Here is a 19,972-nt window from a genome sequence, read left to right as displayed (position 1 = left end):
AGACTAATGTATTTATGTAGAATCAATGCTGGAAGTAAGAGAGGCTCAGATTTCTGGAGAATGTGGTCTTCTGGGTTGCTTTCAGATTATTCCATTTGTTCTACTGGCATCGACATACAGGATAACGGGAACTTACAGAATTAGAACATAATGATGGATTTACCATTTTCATTAAAACTGCTGAAAGTCATGCTGAAGCTGGAAAAATCAAATGTATAAGTTTAATTTAATTTGAAATTATGCAGTTAATTAATACTCTACATTCATTAACATTCAAAAATGAACGTATCTGCAGAACCACTACTCCCTGGAGTAATTTGTCACCAGAAATAAAAATTTCTGCCTTTGAACTGAAGTAGCTTTTGGGTAGCATGCTATGAACAAAGGAGCCTGTGTTAATGATATGGACCAATACAGAGGAGTGGGCTTGAAGTTCTTCGTGTTGCTATCTCGCCATTATAAAACCAACAGTAGTTGTCTTGGGTACCATTGTAACAGCAGATGCCTTCTTCCCTATAGTGACAGAAACGCCCATGGATTTTAAATTACCGACTAGAGCGTGGTAGTTGTGCGTGTCCGCGAGTGCTTCCCAGATTAGAAAATGTTCAGAGCATGGGAAAGGCGTTTTTTTGATATAAAAAGATGCATTTTCCATTTACAGGAAATAGTGTAATGACTATGAAGTGAACTCTTTTCAAACAGTGAATAAATGTAACTGTTAAAGAAAAAAGAAAAGAAGCAGCAAAACCATAATTAGATGCATAGCAAATGCAATACCATGCACTTCGTTCCCCCACAAGCTTCCTTCCTCCTTCTATTTGGTATCTCTAGTGTAACCTTTTGCATTATTAGCTTCAATCTTGTCTGCACTTACTATAAGGTGTGCATTCCTGCTGAAGCTATTTTTGCTTATAAACCCTATTTAATGCAGTAAGTGAGGATTTGGGTCAATGGATTGTGAGCGTTGTAGGGCAGGGTTTGCAAAGTGACAGCATATTCTGGGGGTACAAATGTGCCACTTGAATTTTCTGTTTTCTGTATAGTTTTTGTAAAACAGGATCCTAAGGCACAATAACACGTCTCTTGATTATTCCACAAAAATTGGTATTAGCCAAAAGAAGATTTTAGTTTTTCAGGGCTTACTGTTCTTCTGTGCTACCATAGCCTTAATAAAGCCAGGGTTAAATAACTGCTTGGCTGGACAAAGGAGCTATGATTTTTCTTCCGCTTAATTTGTTTGAGTTCAAAAGGATGATTTGATTTCTGATCATGTGAAAAGCATTTCATAGCGTACTGGAAAGCTGTCTGGTTTTATATCTAACTGACTTGACAGCATGGTTGGCAACAGACAGATAATGGAAGGCTAATGAATAATGAAAAGCTGAGTGATTGAAATAGCAGAGCTGCAGGGAGAGAATAGGGAAAGCTGGGAAGGAAAATGGAAAAAACAAACAGCACAGAAGTAAAGAATAAACAGTATTTTGAACAGTATCAAAACTTGTCTTCGCATCAAAATTTAACCTAGTCGTAACTTAAGCAGTCTTCACCTGCTAACTCACGAGAGCTCTTAACTTAACGCATCATGGTGTGTTTCGTACAAGTCACTCCACTTGTCTTGAGGAAGGAGGATAGGTTGAAATTTATTTTTCAGCTGCTGGGGCGATAACTACTCTGCAGTAACTTTCTTGATTGCCATTAAATGTCCAGTGCATTCCCAGATTCCTACCAGAGCAGAGCAGGTGTGCATAGTGTCTCCAGTCTACTACAAAAAATGGAGCAGAGCAGTAGCATGGGAAGCTATCAGCCGTACTGAGAAACACAGCAATGCTTAGTGTGTATTTACACTTGGGTGAAGATGTCTCTATTTTGGTAACAGGGATAGCTCCATTTTCGTGACTCTCAGTCTTCAGATCTCCGGCAGGGAGGAAGAGCTCTTACTCATTGCTAATCAGTCTCTCCAGATGGTATATGGTCTCTGGGGCAACTGTGCTTTAAGAAAGATTCCTCTGCAAATGCAACAAGGATTACTGGGGAGAAGACTTAACTCCAGGTGTCAGAAGTAGGAAGACTATCTCCTGATGTTAAGAGATAATGGCTCTCTAGCAGTTTGGTAGTTGTGAGGTTCGTGCCTGAGTGCATGCATTAACGTGGAGGAACCCAGCTATTACTATTTCCTCACACACTGCCAGTTGTGGCTGAGCTTGGTGGTGCAAGGCTTGTTCTTACACTTGTTTTCATGGTAAGAATTATGGACTGGTTAGCGCTGGTTTTTCTGCTACACCTTTTCATGCCCTTTTTGTGATGCCAAATGGAAAAAGATGTGCTACTTTCTCATTATGATACGCTGCTTTTCCTGATCGTTGACATCACTGAAAAATAAATAATACTGTAAATACTATCCTTTCTTCTTTTTCTTCACAGAATCTGTACCAAAACAGGTTCCTGGGCCTGGCAGCCATGGCATCTCCATCTAGGAACTCACAAAATCGGCGCCGGTGCAAAGAGCCTCTCAGATACAGCTATAACCCTGACCAGTTCCATAACATGGATATTAGGAACAATTCCCATGAGACGGTCACCATTCCTAGGTCTACCAGTGACACGGACCTTGTCACTTCAGACAGCCGGTCTACCCTGATGGTCAGCAGCTCCTACTACTCCATCGGGCATTCGCAGGACCTAGTGATATACTGGGATATAAAGGAGGAAGTGGATGCGGGGGACTGGATCGGCATGTATCTCATAGGTGAGTCCCCTTTACCCCTTCCCCTTTGGGTTTCTTGCTCCTTTTTTTAAGCTGTAAGCATTAGAGTAGAATAGGATAACGGTAATAGTGAGCTGGTACGGTTCCATTGTGTGCAGTCTTTAAGTGGGTTTAGATATTACAAGATTTTTCCTGCTCCTGAATTGCTGGTTGCAGTCCTGACACTTGCTTTTTCTTCAGCAGAAAAGGAGAAGGCTTTCTGTTGACAGCTTCTTGCGATTTCAAGATATTTACATTTTAAAGCTATTTGGATTTTGGGAAAATATCTCTGTATAAAGACAGCATAATATTTTCAGGGTTTCCTCTTATGAGTCTTCGAATATTCTGTGACAGATGAGAGGTTTTACAAGTCAAGAATATCAATCATTTAAAAAACACATGAAACAGAATGCCTTTTTCTGTATGGCCAAAGGATATTTTGATATGAACAATATAGACTGAGGCAGTCTGGAGTTGTCCCAGAAAGTTTGGTTTGTTTGGTTTGTTTTGTGGTTTGTTTGGGTTTTTTTGGGGGGGTGGGGTGGTGGTGGGTTTTTTGAGTGTGTTGGAAGTTGTATTCAGGCATGTACATGAGCATATTTTTGGCATCTCCATCTAGTAAATCCAGCCCCACACAGAGTAATAAGAAAAGGTTTCAACCCACTTATACCTGATTGCTTCATTTCAGTATAAAATTAACATTTTTTGAGCCTGGTTTCGTTCTTTTCAAAATAGTTCTGCTGCCTGGACTGAAGTCTGTGTTAACTCTTTGCCCTCTGGTAAGCTTTGAACATGGTGAATCAATGTCAGACACAGTCCTCTATGGATTAGAGGTCTTAAAAATGTAAAGTTCTGAAAACCAGAGACTTGGTAAAGGAGAGAGACTCAAATTCATGCCCCTACAAAGAGAAATACTGGTAAAATGCGGCTCTTAACCTGTTAGTGTACCTAGCACTAAGCAGGCATTTTAGCTCCAGTAGCACTGTTTCATCTTGCCCAGATAGCAAACCAAAATCAAGTAAAGCATATGATGTTGTTGGGCCTTTGGAACAATCACAGGGGGCACTGTAGGGAGCTATGGTGTTACTTACGTGCTTCAGTGAATAAAACTGGAAGGCTTGGCATCACATGCTCAGGATATTGGGAGCGCAGATCTTGGCAGCATAAGGGATGGGAGAAGGTACTGGATGAGAGGTCTGAGCATGTAGAGGAACCCTGGGAGCATGGCATTAGGCCCTGGAAAATGAATTCAGGGTATTGGAGAGACTGGGGGAAGGGGAACATGAGGGTGGCTATTTAGGACGTTGGGAGAAAGGAGTGGGGGTTACAGTAAGCTGGGCTGCGTTAACTTGTTCCTGTGAGTAACCTCATAAAATACCCTGCTTTGAAAATAAAAAGGCTTCTGAAATTTAAAATCTTTTTAGGAAGAAAACAGACTAGATTTAAAACAGATACTCTGAAAGCAGTCTGCTTTGTTGGTCTTTAACAGAATTACGTGTGTTTACATTTAAGTTCACAGTTGAGTATTTCACTGGGACAGATGAAAAGACACAGCAGCCTCCAGTGCTAGGCACTAAGAAATACTCTAAGCCTATTCTGCAGCAGTGTAGGTGACTCATGAAGGACTGTATTGCTTCAATAAAAAGAGGCAAAGCATACCTTCTGGTGGTTTGGAGTCAATAGAAAGTGCATAGAGCTGTTTCACGTTGAATGAACTTGCTCAGTCAGGTTTCATGGCTCAGGCGTGGTATCGAGGGCTGCAAAAACAGTCTTAATTTTTTTTTTTTTATGGGTGAATTGAGTACATAGAAGTTTAACTGGACAAAAGAGATCTGCTACTCCTGCTTAGTTTACTGTATCAACCAGGATGTTGCTCCAGACACTCCAGTAAATTAGAAGTGCAAATCATGAAGTGTATCCTTGCCGCTGCTGGTTGAATGCCTGGTGTTAATGGCAATAGTCAGTGGCTTGTTCCAAGGAATACTGCTGCCAAATGGATAATGAATAGTGTGCCCAGTCCCCAAGAAAACAACAGTTGATCCTTGGTGTCTTTGAAGGTGTTTTGTCTGCAGCCTCTCAGGTTCCCAGTGTAAATAAGTGAGGAAATAGCAGGCAGAAGCACCCCTCATTCCTTTTTTCGCTTTCCTTCCCCTCTTCCCACTCCTTCCCTCCCAAAACCCAATGTAAGGTGAGCTTTGGTGTTTAGGTTCCCTTAAAGAAAGAACATGGAAGACTGTGAAGATCACTTGAGTTTAGGTTTGGTGTGGAAAACACTTGGAATCTAGGAAGGTAACTGGCACTATGGCTATATTCACATTAAAAAAGTAGGGGGGACCGGTAGGAATGGGTGTGTAGAAGCAGGTATCTGCGGAATGCATGTCAGTGGCTTGCTTTAGAACAGTCTCGCTCTGGCAGGCCAAATGCCCTTGAGTTGCCATAGTGCATCTTTCACTTGAGCTTCACCAGGACAGAACTGAGTTTGTGTGCCTGAAGATCACCACACAAGTCTGGTGGGGACAATTGGCAGGGTCCTTACAAAAGCATGCTTCTGACCTGAAGCAAAACACTGATGCACCCGCTATTCACCAGTCCGCAGGGGTGGGAGATCCGGACATCCATAATGGCTTAGACTTGTGCGTGCATTTCCATAGATTTTATGAGCCCGCACTCCTGTTTAGAGAGGGTATGTTCTTGACCTTGTGGGTATGACCTTCATAATGTAAACTGTTATAGGACTATGTTTTGAATTAGCAGCCAGACTGGAACAAGAGAACCAAAGAAGCTATGAGCTTTTCCCAGTCTGCTCAATAGAGGGTTAGTGTTGAAGCCTGTTAGTAACACTTGCATGGCAAAACTGTTAACTATCGCATTGCTGCCGGTCACTCTAGTGTTCGTCTCAAACTTGTGGATACAGCCCAATACTTTTCATGTTTGTTCGGGTTGGTGAAATTCAAGATTTGAACATAACATTATGTAATATTGTGGTGAGTCATGAGAAGGATGAGAAATTATTTGCATCCTTGAGGTATTAGGCAGTGTGTTGTGGATTTTCTTTAAAACTTGGTGTGGAAACATTAGAGTTAGTGTTTGTTATTTGTTGTGTGGGAGATCCTGGGTATCCTGGGACTTTTGTTAAAAAGAAGAACAGAAGGCAGCTCTCACCTTAGAAAAGTTTAATCATTGCCATTGTAGAGTTCTAGAAAATATCTCCAAATAATTTTATACGAGTCTTGGTTTTGAAGTGCATTAAATTTAGTCTGTTCTCACCACCACTACCATCACTAAAATTTTGATGATACCCAATAAACTGCAGGCTTCCGAACAAAGATGTTCCAAGTCTGGGAAAATACAGATGATATAAAAGGCTTCCAAAAGAAAAAGAGCAAAAAGCATGTATCTCATATATGTTTTAATACCATGGAGCATTTTGGGGCACTATTCAAATTTTAGGTAGACTAAAAGAAGACTTAAGGGAGTCTTCCCTGCATGGAAATTCTGGCTGTTTGCTCCTCATGCGAGGCACCCACAGCTCCTTTTATTTTATACCTGGTTTTCTCCTCTTCAGTTCTTGTGCACATTCCTGAGGATGGCCAACTGGGAAAGAGTCTTTGCAGAAGCAGGTAAAAGCTGAATTTAGAATTTGTTACAGTTAACTTTTCCTCATGGTCTCAGGAAATGGACTAAGCAGCCAGTCAATCTCTTGTAAAACTGTAAAAAAAAGGTTGTCATGTGTCTCATGGCAAAAAAAAAATAGTATTGACTATATCCACCCTGTAGCTGCATGAAAGCATCCGTACACACCTACGTGACCCTGTTGAAGGGCCATAGAAAAACTCCTTCGTTGAAGGGAGAATATAGTTATATATTATAACAGTTAATATCTGTTAAAATATCTGTTAAAATATAGACTTTATTACTTCAGTGTGTTTTAAGATTAGTTGTGGTAAGCACAGACAAAAAATGTGGGAATTGGGAGAACAAGACTTTCTGGGTGTTCAAGATGTATTGTGCCTTCCGGGGTAGGAATTAGATTTCACTCCTGCTAAGCTTGATCTCTAGAGGTGTCCTAACTTTTTGATATATACTATGCATCAGCTCTGAGCTATTCAGAGGAACCTATAAATTCTATAACAACTTACCTGAGATATGCATTTCCCTTCCCTCAAGAGAATGTTAGTATTATGAATATCATCAGTCTTTCAGAAGCATGTCCACAATCAAAAATATACGTAAACACTCAAAAAGAGTTCTCTGAGAAATTAAAACATAACACATCTCCAGTTTAAATATCACAGCTATTTAGATGTCTCTGGAATTTGAGTTTTCTCTGCAGAAAACCTGTGTGTGAAAGAAATGTACATGGGAAAAAAAAGTGAAACCAAAACAGAGTTATGGATAATGAAGATAGCATGTTTGTGCTACTTTTGTTTGTTTGTTTTTTTTTTTTTTTGTTTTGTTTTTGAGAACTCATTTAGTGGCTGCTGTGAGACAGATTGAATACTTGCAGTACAAAGTGTTCTCTTTCTGTTATCTGATTTTCTATTGCTATTTGCTACAGTATGAAGCCTTTTAGAAAAATTAATATGGGCTGCTGGTGGCTGCCTGTAGATAAAGAGCTATCATTACTGTAGTAGCATTTTAGCTGCTACTAGATTTCATTTCTGTCATCATCTCCATATCTGAGGTAGAGTAGCTAATGAGAAATGTTTGAACCAGGCTTTTGAAAGAATTCTTTGCTCCAGTGTCTGTGTCTGTGCACTCTGATGTCGGGAATTTATCAGGGCTAACGTTAATACTCTTCTTACCCATATGCAGTAGACTTCCCCCCACCCCAGCATTTCCTTATGGGAAAGCAAAACATTATTAAAGGCTATTTATTAAAGCTTTCTTCATACACCAATCTTAGGCTCTCAGCAGCCTAGGTACATGTCAGATTTCATGTACTGTGTTTTGACAGTACAATTCTTGATGGCAAAGTAGTTCTTCTCAAATTTATATAAGAAGGAATGTCTTGATGTTATTAGTGACTGAAGTTTAGCTTTAAAGTAGTATGTTTTCCTCCTCTGTTTCAGCCTTTGATGTTACTTCTCTCCCAAAAAGGTATTTCACCATGATCTGACAGATCTAATTTTTAAAGCTATTGGTTAATAGGCATTTAAACATTTGTTTAAACTTTACAGGTTGATTTTAGGCTTAGAGGGCCTTGTGTTGCTGTATTGTCCATTGAAGCAAGTGGGAAGATCTGCTTGGATCAGAACTTGTTTGTACAGCTAATTTACCAAACATCCAATGTGTACAAGCAGAAACTGTCACATGTTGCCAGCAGAGATGGAAACGTTAGAAGCAGTAACATGCATAAGGCTAGGAGTTGCAGGTCCTCACATTAGATTTAATCCCTGAGTTAGGCTTGCTCTGTGTGTTTGGATGATTGCTTCACCTCTTGGCTTCAGATTTAGGCATCTGTAAAACAAAACTCCTCACAGTGTGCCTGCTTGGAGTGAATTTTGTTGATGTTTGGATTTGTGGGATCCTGGGGTTACCCATCTTCCCAGTCATTTTATGGCCTTTGGAAAAGAACCTCACTGTGATCTTTAAGGCTTCTCCTCAGTAGGTCATCTTGAAGTTGGGTCTCTCGCTAGGCTGGGCATGGTGACCATGGCTGGTTGTGATCACCTCAGCAGGTTAAGTTTTGTTGGACACCTGCAATTCTGCTTTCTCTGTAAAACACTAGCAGAGTTGCCCGTTGGCCAGACAATTTTCTCAAAGCACAGCATTATTTATTTCAGGAACAAAAAGTGTCAGAGGAGCAAACCTGTCATTAAAAAACACCAATAGAAAGCCTGCACCAATGCTGAACAGAGAGGGTATTAGGTATCGTAGGCCTTGGCAGATATATTAGTGCAGCGATATCAGTACTTTGTTCCAACCTGGCTTCCTTTCACCTGGCTGCGCTTGGATCCAGTGACAGGGACTTCACTTTATCAGGCTGAGTCACTTTTTGCCATTCCCAGTTCTGTACCTGGTGGACCACTTCAGCCAGATGAAACTAAGATACGCCATTTCCAGACCCACCAAGTGTGACACGATACCATGAGCTTTTGCCTGTGTTTCACGCCTTTACAAGTAGATACAGTCAACGCTTAAACGCAGCGATCTCTGAATAATCCCAACACATATGGCTTCTGACCTATTTCTCCCTTTCAGTGCTTCCAAGGTTCACCTCTGTCATTTGTGTGGTGGTAATTTTGTTAGTAGCAGTGCACCAAAAAGCTTCTGTAGAGGGGTTAGTGTAGTGGTGGTGTGCTTTATGGTCCTATAAGAAGGACTACCAAAAGAAGTCATGGTAAAGAAGCCTGTTGGTTGCCTGCTCTTTTCCTTAAATATCTTTAATATGTGGTGGAGGTGTTTACTGTGTGCTAAAAGATTCCAATTTTCGTTTAGTATTTCTCCATAAAATAACAGCAATGGTATTGCGAACCTCTTTCTAGGTGAATGGGTGGAAAAGAGTTTTCCACTTCAGCTGTCATCCTGAATATCAGGAAAGGGAAATGATGCAGACAAGGAGTACAGGAGCCTCATGCCTTCTCAGTGATTTCCAGGGTCCTTATGCCTGTGCATAAAACTGCCTCTGTGCTGTGCAAGGAGTGCCCATATTGCTATGTATAGCCCAGACTGATAATGAAGCCAGTGATGATCACCCACTAAAGCGTGCCTGAAGAAATCAGTCGGGGGGGGGGGGGGGATATTGGAGCACCAGAAGCCAAGTTTTGGCCTCAGTCCTGCAAAATAAACACAATCCATGTAGCACATTCAGACCATTGGGTAGAATCAATCACAGCACAAGCAGTGGACAGCAGAAACATAAAATTCTTGACAGTATAAGGCTTAAAGCAGAAAGATTTGTTCTGTAGAGGTTGTCAGGCTAGCCATGTGGATTTTGAAAGTTCAGCATATGTTTTTCTTCTCTTAATTTTCTCAACCAAACTAAATCATTCCCACTCCTTACTGTTTGTAACACTTAAAGCATGCTGTTCATAACATTTGAATATTCCTATGCTGCCCTTCCCAACTACTGTAATGACTGTGTATGCCTTTAGCTTTTGTAATCTTTCTCATCCATTGATCTCTCCAGCCTGAAAGACATTTCTTCTTCAGTGAAGATCTACTTTATAATAGGCTTATAATTGAATACCATTTTTCAGATAAAATCACCCCCAGATTCTCAAGAGATTCTTTGCACTGTGGTGCTTCAGTGCACACATCTGGGTTGTTTGGGTTGGTGGGGTTTTTTTGCTGCTGTATCACATCACAAACACCTGTCTAATTTGCTGTCTGTTAACATCTTTCAACATTTCTGTAAGCCCATTTTTCAAATACTGTGTATTATTTCCCCCCTATTTAATGAACATTGTTAACCTGGACAAATGTCATCCTTGTTCACATTTCAGATTTGTCTGTGTCCCTTTATATCATGTCTTGATACTGCCTTGGGCCTGCAGCATCTCTTATCTTAATATCTTCTAGCAAATTCTTGGGTGCACTGTTTTCTCCTAATCCTCATTTTCAAAATTGCACCGTAATTAATGGGGAGGCTTCCACTGGCTACAAGAACTTTGGAACTGTTGTTATATTAAAACCAAGCAAACAAAAGTCTTCCATGTTGTACCTCACCACATATTGCCTATATTCAGTTTTTCAGTGTGTGTTGAGGCAGTCGTGATCATCTTCATTTGGATTCCTCCCTCTCATCTTCAGTTCTGTGTGCAAGCTGGATGTCATTAATTGCGGAGAAGTATTGTGCACTGCATAGCTGAAGTATAGCTGTTGCTGTACTAAACCCCAGATGTGGTCCATCTGCTGCAGGGGTGAAAATAAATCTGGAAGTGCAGAAATCTGTACCTGGGACAGGCATAGCCAAAGTAGCAATGAGACCTATGGGAATACTATCACGCTTTTAAGTGTGTAAGTACCAAGTGACACCAGTATTGCTAGGTAGATGCCCATCCCTCCACAACCTAAATTCTACTGTGGGTTTTTTAGCCCCTATAAGCTGTTACTGCCAAGCCCTAGCTCAGCTCTTTCTTTCCTCATTCTTTCTGTCTTTCAGCAGATTTGTGGATACTGGGAAGGAATAGATGAGTGATGGGTTGTGCTGGAGCACAGATCCCAAACACCTCAAGGATACCATGGAAGAATAGCGCCCATTGCCATCAGCTCTGCTTTTAGCCAGAGGCTCCACTGTTGCAGGGAAGGAGAGGGAAGTCCCTCAAGTGACAGCTCAGCCTCTCATTGCGGTCAGCTCCGTGGACAGGACAGTGGGGAAGGAAAGGATGCACAGTTCATCCAGAGCCTTCTGAAAACCTGTAGACAGATCAGCCCCAAGATCTAATACGGTCTCTGTAATTAGCAGCCTTGTTTGTTTTTTTTAATTGGCATCAGTGTTATGAAACATCAGAATGACATCTCCTAGCAGGAATTTAGAGGCTGCTGAAGTGATGAAGGATAACATCATATATAGCGCTGAAAGTAAGCTAGATGTTCAAAGGTAAATGTGTTTTGCTGAAAGTTGTAACTTCTTGATTCTGGAAGACAGGTTTCCTTTGGGTTTTAGGTGTAATTCATTCTGCTTCAGACTAGGTGGTTAAGGTTTTAAACCCACCATGCCTGCCTTTCCATGTGCCTGGAGGAGTTTTACCTAGGACAGCATCTTCTGCCCCCAGTGACCCAAGAATTGTTGCAACTTTGCCAACTCTATCCCTATTTTAATATAGTTTATGCTCTTTTATCTCTGTGATTTCCTTTGGTCTTTCTCTTGCCATGTCATCCTCTCACTGCTGTTCTCCACTCACTGTTCGCATTTCTCTCTCCCAATTTACTTTTCTTTAACTGATTAGAGGGTTAATTTTTGTGGAATTAAAATGGAACCATTCATGTGCTTGAAACAAAGTACATGCGTAGCACTTAGATCAAGGACTGAGCTTTCAGCACCAATGAAGCAATAGGCCCTTGTTTTCCAGAACCCTTCTTCTTAGGAAGCTATAGAAGGAAGGATGCTATCTGTAAATTGCACTATATTTGTTGTCTGCAGCAGAAATTGGCAAATGAATTAACAGTGAAGTTTCGATCCGTATTACAGCTGGATCTGTAGCTGCTGAAGTCAGTGGAAATGTTCCTATTGACTCCTATAATGATAGCCTTTATTTGTGACTTTTTTTTTTTTTTTACTGTGGTATCTTTGTAAATAAGAAATTGGTACCTGCACCTTCTGCATGTATTTCTCAGTAATAGCTCCGCTCCTGCAGAATGATTACCACTTGTATTGTACAACTTTTTGGAAGCATGGTTTCCAAAGGCTGGGTTTTGCAATGCTAAAGGGTTGTAAAAGGAAACATTGGCGTGGCCTGATAGAGCTCAGTATGAGCTGCACTTGTGAATTGTAGAGGCTGTTGTCATCATTTTGTGTTCTTCTTCAAGTGATAAATTGGGTGGTAAGAGAAGAAATACCAGAAATAGGAAGCTTATCCATGGTTTACTCTTGTATTATCTTGCAAAATTATTCCATTTTGTCAATATTTTATGCTTTACAATGTGCCTTTCCTGCAGCTTTCCATACAAACTGCAAAACAGATCAACCAGGGCTTGGCCTTTTTGTACAGAAAATAATTTCTTAAAAGCATTTGCTAACTATCTTCATATGTCAGCCATACGTATTGGCCAAAAGCAATTTTAAATTTCAAGCTAAAGCAAATTTGTTCAGCTAAAGACTGTAAGTCCTTCTGTAATTTCAGGAGTAGAGCATTTCTTATTCATAAGGGATCAAGACGTGAAATGCAGTTTCTATTTTTATGCTATAATTCCAGTAAGTTTATAGAAAGCAAGTGTTGTAATATGTAGTGCTAAATCAAATTAGTGATGGATAAGAGAATAGAATAGTGTACCAAGTTCAGGCACCTATCTGACATTGTGTTCCTGTCTTATGTTAATTATTTGTTTCCTTGAAGGTAGCCCAGGTTATTCTGAATTTTTTAGTTGTTATTCTTGGAGAATGTGGAAGGACAGGCTGATCATATATATTGGCAAAATATTGTTTGAGAAAGGGGAGTAGGTTTTTCATTTTCACCTCTTCAGTAGAACCAAACTGACCAAAAGGGTTACTCAGCTGTTTGTAATTTGAACTCCATCGGTCCTTCTGAGGAAGATGTATTGACTATCTGTTTGCTTCTCTGCAGGAATTTCAGGCAAGCTTTCAAAATACTGAGGTCCTGTCTGTTTAGTGTAGGCTGCTGACAGTCCTTGAAGTTTCCATTACGTTTTTTACAGATCTTTTTCAGGGGTGCCCTTTATCAGCATTTTCCCTAATTCCTCTGAAGAACAGCATGCTTTTTGTCAATTGGTTACTGTCTTTCATCTGAAAGGTAGCTTTCTTTGGTGGCCATGGTTCTGTATATCTCTCTACATATAGTGCTTGTGAAGTATATTGGGATCACTCAGCATGGAAGTGACAGCGCAGAATATTTTTAGCAGTTTAAAGGCTGTGCTTGGGAGCCTTGGTTCTGTAAGGACAAGCAGTCCCTCGGAATTGCTGCTGGTTCCCAAAGCACTTGCTAATGTTTGCCTCTAGCATGCCTTGGTCCCTCTGCCTCCTGCTCAGGCCCTGGCAGCCTCGTGCCTGGTCATGCATCACTTCTCTGATTCCTCGAGGGACCGTGTGAGATGCGGGAGGTCTGGCTGCTGCTCCCGTCCCAGCGCAGCTTTGCAGGTCTGCAGCTGCCTTCCCTCTCACCAGTGAGAGGCAGCTGGCACCCCTGTGTGCCCCAGAGCTGGGCTGGCAGACAGCAACATCTGCTGGCTCCCTTAGATGCCTGCCCCATCTCCAGCACCAGCTGATGATGTTCAAAGAGCAGCACATCCCGAGTGTCCCTCATTTGACACTTTTTAGAGTTAGCCGTTTACCATCCAGGGGAATGAAGCCACAGATCTGAGAGCAATTGCAGAGTTTGCTTTTTGGCCAAGTAGGGCCAAACCCAGGCTGCGCAGTGGATTGCCAGCTAAGCAGAGAGCTGGTTTAAAGGTTAATCCCATTTCAAAAATAGAGGGAGGGAGATGCATTACAATGCTTCATTGGAAAAATGTCAAAAGCTATTAGCTGCTGGCTGAAATATATGAAAGGGAGCAGCATTAACTCTGCTCTTCATTTTGTGTGGAGGTGAAATGAAGCATTTCACCATTTACCTTCAGGAACTAAGATGCAACATGTTTTTAAGGTCAGTTCCTTTGTTATAGGGATTCTCAGTAGAAATACAAAATAAAATTGGTTTTCCTTTGCACATAATCTTTAACATACCATATTGTCTATTCACATGTATGGCAGGAATGTTGATGAATATATGTACACACATGTACATATATGTAGTGCACTAAACAGCAGTGTATTTCACATGCACAGTTTTCTTTGTCAATGTGCTACGTGGATAATGTCCATGTTCAGGGAACAGAACTTGGAATAGTATCACCTGCCAACTACAACAGGTCAATCAGACATATTCGTACATTCCAAACTCCTGACCAGTTTCAACTAGTGCTATTTTTAACTTGCCAGGGGACGTTTATTTCTTATCTTTCACCTTCCAAAAATACATACCTTCAAAAACTGAAAGAGAAAGATTTCCCTTCTGGACCTACATGTATTTTTCTAGAGCTAAAATTTGTCTGGCTTAAAAGTCCCAAGTAACATGAAGTTCTACTGGACTAAAAATGAGTTTTATTTCTTCAGAAAGAGTGAAGTATCTAGCTTTTCAAAAGAGACAGACAGGTTTTACATCTAGCTGTGAGAAGGATTGATGTACTAGATTTCTAAATCATGACATTTGTAAATGTGTTTCATTTACAAAAATGTTTTTATACTTAAAGGTTCCACTGCTCCTGCTTGGGGTGACCTGCATATTGCAGAGCTCCATAAACTCATATTAAAATATCCTTTCTACTGCTTGAGACTGTATTTTACCAGTGGCCGCTGTCCATAAACTGTGTACACATGACTAGCTCCATGTGTGTGTATCCCTTCGCTGATGTGCTTTGTGACCTGACCTTTTGTTGTGGATGCTGTCCTTCCCACACACCCCTGTCTCTCACCTCTGTGGCAGGAGGCAGCATGCAGATGCTGCTCAGTGGAAGCAGCTTGTTCCAGCTTTCCTGTGGTCTTACCTGTCAGCTGTAACCATAGAGTGGCTTGCTTATCCTTTCCCTTTGAGGGTCTTCTACCTTTGACATGCAGATAGAGAGTGGTCCTTTATCTCAGCCTGGTTTTCCAGGCTTCCTGCACATTTCCAACAAAAAGGAGGAAAGGGCTTTCTGCAGTCGTCCCTGCTGGCTTAGCTCGCAATAGAGATGTGATGTGGTTTGGGTATGGGCATATGTTGACATCTCTGTCAAATTGGAGAGATTGCATGATGCAGAGTTCATGCTGCCTTTGTGCCAGCTGCAAGAAGCAGACAACAGCCAATGCAGTGGAAGTGCCAGCTGGCCCTCACAGATGCTACGTATGAACACAGCATTTTAAATCCAATTCTGGAGTCTCTTGTGCCACTAAATGCTGGCCTAAAAAGTCTGTGATTTCTTAAGCAAGACTGTCCAGTCTAGCTCAGCTAAGCCTTCTTAAGCAAGAATGGTATTTTATAAACAATATATCATGAGGAGTGGTAATTACCCATACATCTTCATAACATGGAAGGCATTGGAACACGTCCAGCAGCTTACAGAGACTAAATATGACAAATAAACATAACAAGTGCTGAAGCCAGAGAGAGCATGCCTGAGCTGAGAGATGCTATCTGTGCCCTGTCAGGACGAGGGGCTGGGCAGGGTTCCCAGACTCCAGCTCAGTGCAATTTTTCAGTGTATGCTTACCTTTAAGCATAAAGTGTTTTCCCTGCCAAAGCAAAAGGGACAGTTCATAGGTTTAAATCTCCTTGTGTGGTATGTTAAGTGTTCCTGCTTCCACAGAATGGTGTGGGTAATCTGTATCTAAGATGGTCCTTTACTGAAGGTAGTCATTAGTAAGCCCAGAGCTCTGAGAGCAACCATATATACTTATCTGCCCTTTTTTGTACTTCTGATTTGGCATTTAAAAGAAGACACAACCAGCTGTAAAGTACAGAGGAAGAGCAGAAATAGTACCAGAGGTTTTTACCATCGAAGGATTACCACAGAGGTGTATTACATGTGTTGAAAGATTCCCATTTCAATACAGAGCATGAAACACAGCTAGTGAAATAATTACTGACAACTAGCAAGTCAGCAAAGGGATAATGTATTGTAGATAACATTGCCATTTATAATTATCTTTAAAAGGATTTCCATCATGAATCACTGAAGAACTTGTCACCAGAGTTCAGTGTTTGTAGCCCACTTACCTTCCTCCTTTGAGAGCACAAGTAGGTACAACCAACGGGACAACACTGGCATCTCCTTGCTGCTTTAGTCTTTCAGGGAAAGTGTAGTTTCCTTCGATTTAGAAGTCTACTTTGTTTGACTTTCATATGTGTATATATATTAATAATATATTAGTCTTTGAGTTTCTTGGGTTTTATCCACTGGGCTGCCCCGTCACCCCCTGAATCCGTCCTCAGGCACCACGTCCCTTGTTGCTTCGTGGCGTCTTTGTTTTCCTGCTGACCTACATGAAAACCTAGCAAGTGCTTCACAGCATTTAAAATCAATGTATTTTCCTCTTGGATTGAGTGGCTCACGTTTCATCTTTTTAGGGTTGACTGATAACAAATGTAATTGCCATCAGAACCAAGCCTCAGCACCCACCCAGGATTGTTTCTGTAGCCAAGTTGAGTTGGTTGCATTTGTACATCCTCTGTGAAAATGAAAACTGTCCTTATTGCTGAGAGGAAAAATCTGGGTTGCTGGCTGGTCTCTGCAGGTCGAGATCGGAGCCTTTTGCTTCGGCAGGGCACAGATGCAAAACCTGAAGCTGGAGCAATGAGGCCGCAGCCGGGCCTGTCCTGGGTTGCTGCTGCAGCTACTTGAGTTTGTGGCCATTTTGGGCTCCTGCAGACAACGGCCTGTTAGCCCACTCCCCTCAGATGGGCTGTAAACCTCTCTGTATGTCTATTTTATTTTTGCTGTTCCGTTTGTATCTAGAGACGATTAAACCGATAAGTGCTAGCCCAGTATGGTGGCAATATGTGGATTTTTTATCCACTTGAAAGCCCAGGGTAAGCTAGCAAGCTGGCACGCATGGCCCTGGGGTTGTGGCACAGCCTTGCTGGCTTGTTTTTAAGCTGTTGGGTAAAAGGAGATCGAGAACCAGGCCCTTGCCTGGAGGCTGGAATGGTTTTGCTCATTGCTACACCTCGCAGGGCTTGCAGAAGCAGTTTGAAATGAAACTTGGAAGCAGGCTAAAAACGTATCCATGTGGACAGCCAGGAGGCTGCTCCTCAGCTTGCTGCCCACCCACCTTTTATTTACACGCAGCCATGCGTGCAAGGCGGCTGCTTCCTCAGCCTTGGTTTTCAGCAAAATTTGGAGGCTGTTCATTTTTATGGATTACTCCTTTGACTTCTTTGAAGGCCAGGTTGGTTGTCTAATAGCTGCTAGGTGTCTCAAAGCACTGTGAGGGTGACAGTGTTCTGTTGTCAGTTCATTTGGTTTTGGAGGCCAGGAGCCCACTCCCTGGTGAGTGGGATTCTTCAAAAATAAATAACCTTTGCTATATGCTACAAGAAATAACCACGTGTATCATAATACAAGTGAGCATAGTACAGATGCCTGCTTGTAACTCTTCTTTGTGGTTTCTTTTTAAAGGGAAGTGTTGGCGCAAAGGGAGGATTATTTTTTGCTACCTTCTCTCTTACAGCTAGATAATTATGTTTAATTACGCAAGGGTTCATCCGTGCTAAGCTAGATGTTTTCAATTTTTGTTTTCATAATTTTGTAGGGATGTATTTTTTAACATTACATTTCAGGAAAAGCTGTGATTTTTAAGAAGAGCTGCACTTTTTAAAAATATAAATGAAAAAGCTAATTTCTGAACATGTGGTGCCAAGCTGTCTAGCAGCTCCAGTGTGTTCTGTGAAGCCAATGGTGTATTTTTAGCCTGACTCTCTGCTGTGCATGTGTCATAACAGGTGCTTGATTGAGACCCTTTTCTTTGTTTATAGATGAGGTCTTGTCTGAAAACTTTTTGGACTACAAGAACCGTGGCGTCAATGGCTCTCACCGTGGTCAGATTATCTGGAAGATTGATGCCAGCTCTTACTTTGTGGAGCGTAAGTATTTCTCCAATCCTGCTATGGTATAATTCAGTCACTGCAGAAAGATCTTTGAACTGCTCAAGTCGTTCTTACAATGTTTTTAGGCCCAACGCGTCCTTTAGGAAAGTCCAAAAATGTTACCAAAATCTTTGAAACATTTTATGGTAGTAGAAAGCCACAGTTTCTGCAAGCAGATAGGTTTTGTGGACACTGACTTATTTGCATACTATTTTTTATACAGTTATGAATAAGTGTTTTAATCCATTTGCTGTTATTTGGACTATATCATTAGCAAAGAGCTGCATTAACTGTTATATAGTATTAAGGAAAAGAGGAACTCGGGGGCATAATCTCACTCCAGGAAGATTCACACTGACCTTTAATTGGAAAACTTGATGGTGCACCCAGCTTCCACCAGATTCAGGTGGATTCAGAGGTTGAAAGGATTGAATTCTGATCATCATCTAGACTGATAAAAGTATAAGAATATGTAGTTGCAGCAAGTTGCACTGATTTCAAATTAATTGTTCCTTGTTGTATTCATATATTACCCAGGGCATCTGATGCAATGGCAGTGTAACTTTTCCACCCCTTTAGTAATCAAAATACAGAAACTTGGAGTTTGCTTCTGCAAAGTACTGTGTACCTCATACAGCAAGCTAATGTTTCCAGGCTTGGCTGTCCCACATCCCTGACCAAGGTGAACCTTAGCGTACTCAAAAGACAGGACTGAGATCTATAGCAAGACAACTGTGGTGAAAAGCTACCAGGTATCTTTAAGGAGGAGTTACGCGTGACGAAGCCTAGCACAGAACAATTTGATTTTTTTAATTGTACTGAATGTTTCCGTTGATCTACCTTAGCCTGATTTTCAGAAGTTCCGTTTCAGGAGTTTTGTAAAAGCATGTATGAATTGCGTGACAGTCAGGTATATCTGTTTAAGACTGACTGAATTTGAGAGCAATCCAGGGAATCTTTGTTATAACCTGAATTCTAAGGATATGAGTTATACTTGGTTAATCTGTGACTTTGACCTTAAGTATCAGCAAGGATGTTACATGCAGACATTTTGCAGGCACTCAGAAACAGGTTATTTCTTTGCAGTATGAAGCATTGCTGATGGTCTGTAATTCCTAGTGTTAAGTTAAATTGAGAGTGTTGTTCTAAAGATTTAAGGGAGTTTCTAAATGTCTACAGGACATACAGGATGCTTATATTGTGTCTTTTGAAAAATACATTTATGGGAAATTATTAAATATATAAGACCACTGGTTTCAGTTATCTTGGTTTGGGCTCAGAAATGCACTATAGGATCTAACCTTTAAAGCAGACTAATTTGCAGTTGCTGCTTTGAGCTGTGGTTGCTAATCCATAAGACCGATCATACTTTCTTGTAGCTGTTTAAGAAGTGTGGGGAGGAGATATAAAATCTCAGAACTGGGTTTTGAAGAGGCCTTAGTACCTCAGTTTACTGGGGAAGGGTGGAAGTGGAACTGGGCTGCCAGTAGCTTTCCTGCCTAATCCATGACGGAAAAGGAAGAGGCAATGTGAGAAATGCTTCGGAGAAAGCCTCTTTAGGTGGGCCACATTTCATTAAGAGTTCAACTGCACAATTAATTATGTCAGCTTAATCAGTTGCCCCCATTAGCTGCCACATAGTAGCTGAGTTAATTGATTGTGTGTACATTCTTCATTTGCCCTGCTGTAAGAAAATGTAACTTGGTATACCAGCCTTCACTGATTGTTAAAACTAAGTCATACTACACTGTAGTTGGGAAGCCCAAGCTTGATAAGCTGCTGCCTCTTGGTAATATGTTATGCTGCCATCATTAGGTTGTGAATCTCAGCCCTGAGATTATATACCGGTGCACTCATCAAGGACAAATCATTGTCCTGTTCAGAATTCAAATAGGAGAAAATAAAGTAGGCAGTAGTAAATAACAGCACATGCAGACACTCTCAGAGC

The 19,972-nt window shown here is 41.1% G+C and overlaps 1 protein-coding gene across 2 annotated transcripts in view; it reads left to right on the top strand.

The window, feature by feature from the left end:
- HECW1 (HECT, C2 and WW domain containing E3 ubiquitin protein ligase 1) overlaps positions 1-19,972 on the top strand; it is a 258,037-nt gene that overhangs the window by 81,204 nt on the left and 156,861 nt on the right. For both annotated transcript variants that reach the window (XM_055806060.1, XM_055806061.1), the window contains 2 exons: positions 2,422-2,746; positions 17,914-18,021. In XM_055806060.1, the coding sequence (XP_055662035.1) occupies positions 2,422-2,746; positions 17,914-18,021 (433 nt within the window). The remainder of the gene's footprint in view (positions 1-2,421; positions 2,747-17,913; positions 18,022-19,972) is intronic.

Source organism: Falco peregrinus, chromosome 5 (assembly GCF_023634155.1).
Source record: "Falco peregrinus isolate bFalPer1 chromosome 5, bFalPer1.pri, whole genome shotgun sequence".
NCBI lineage: Eukaryota > Metazoa > Chordata > Aves > Falconiformes > Falconidae > Falco > Falco peregrinus.
This window is presented reverse-complemented; position numbering and strand designations above follow the sequence as displayed.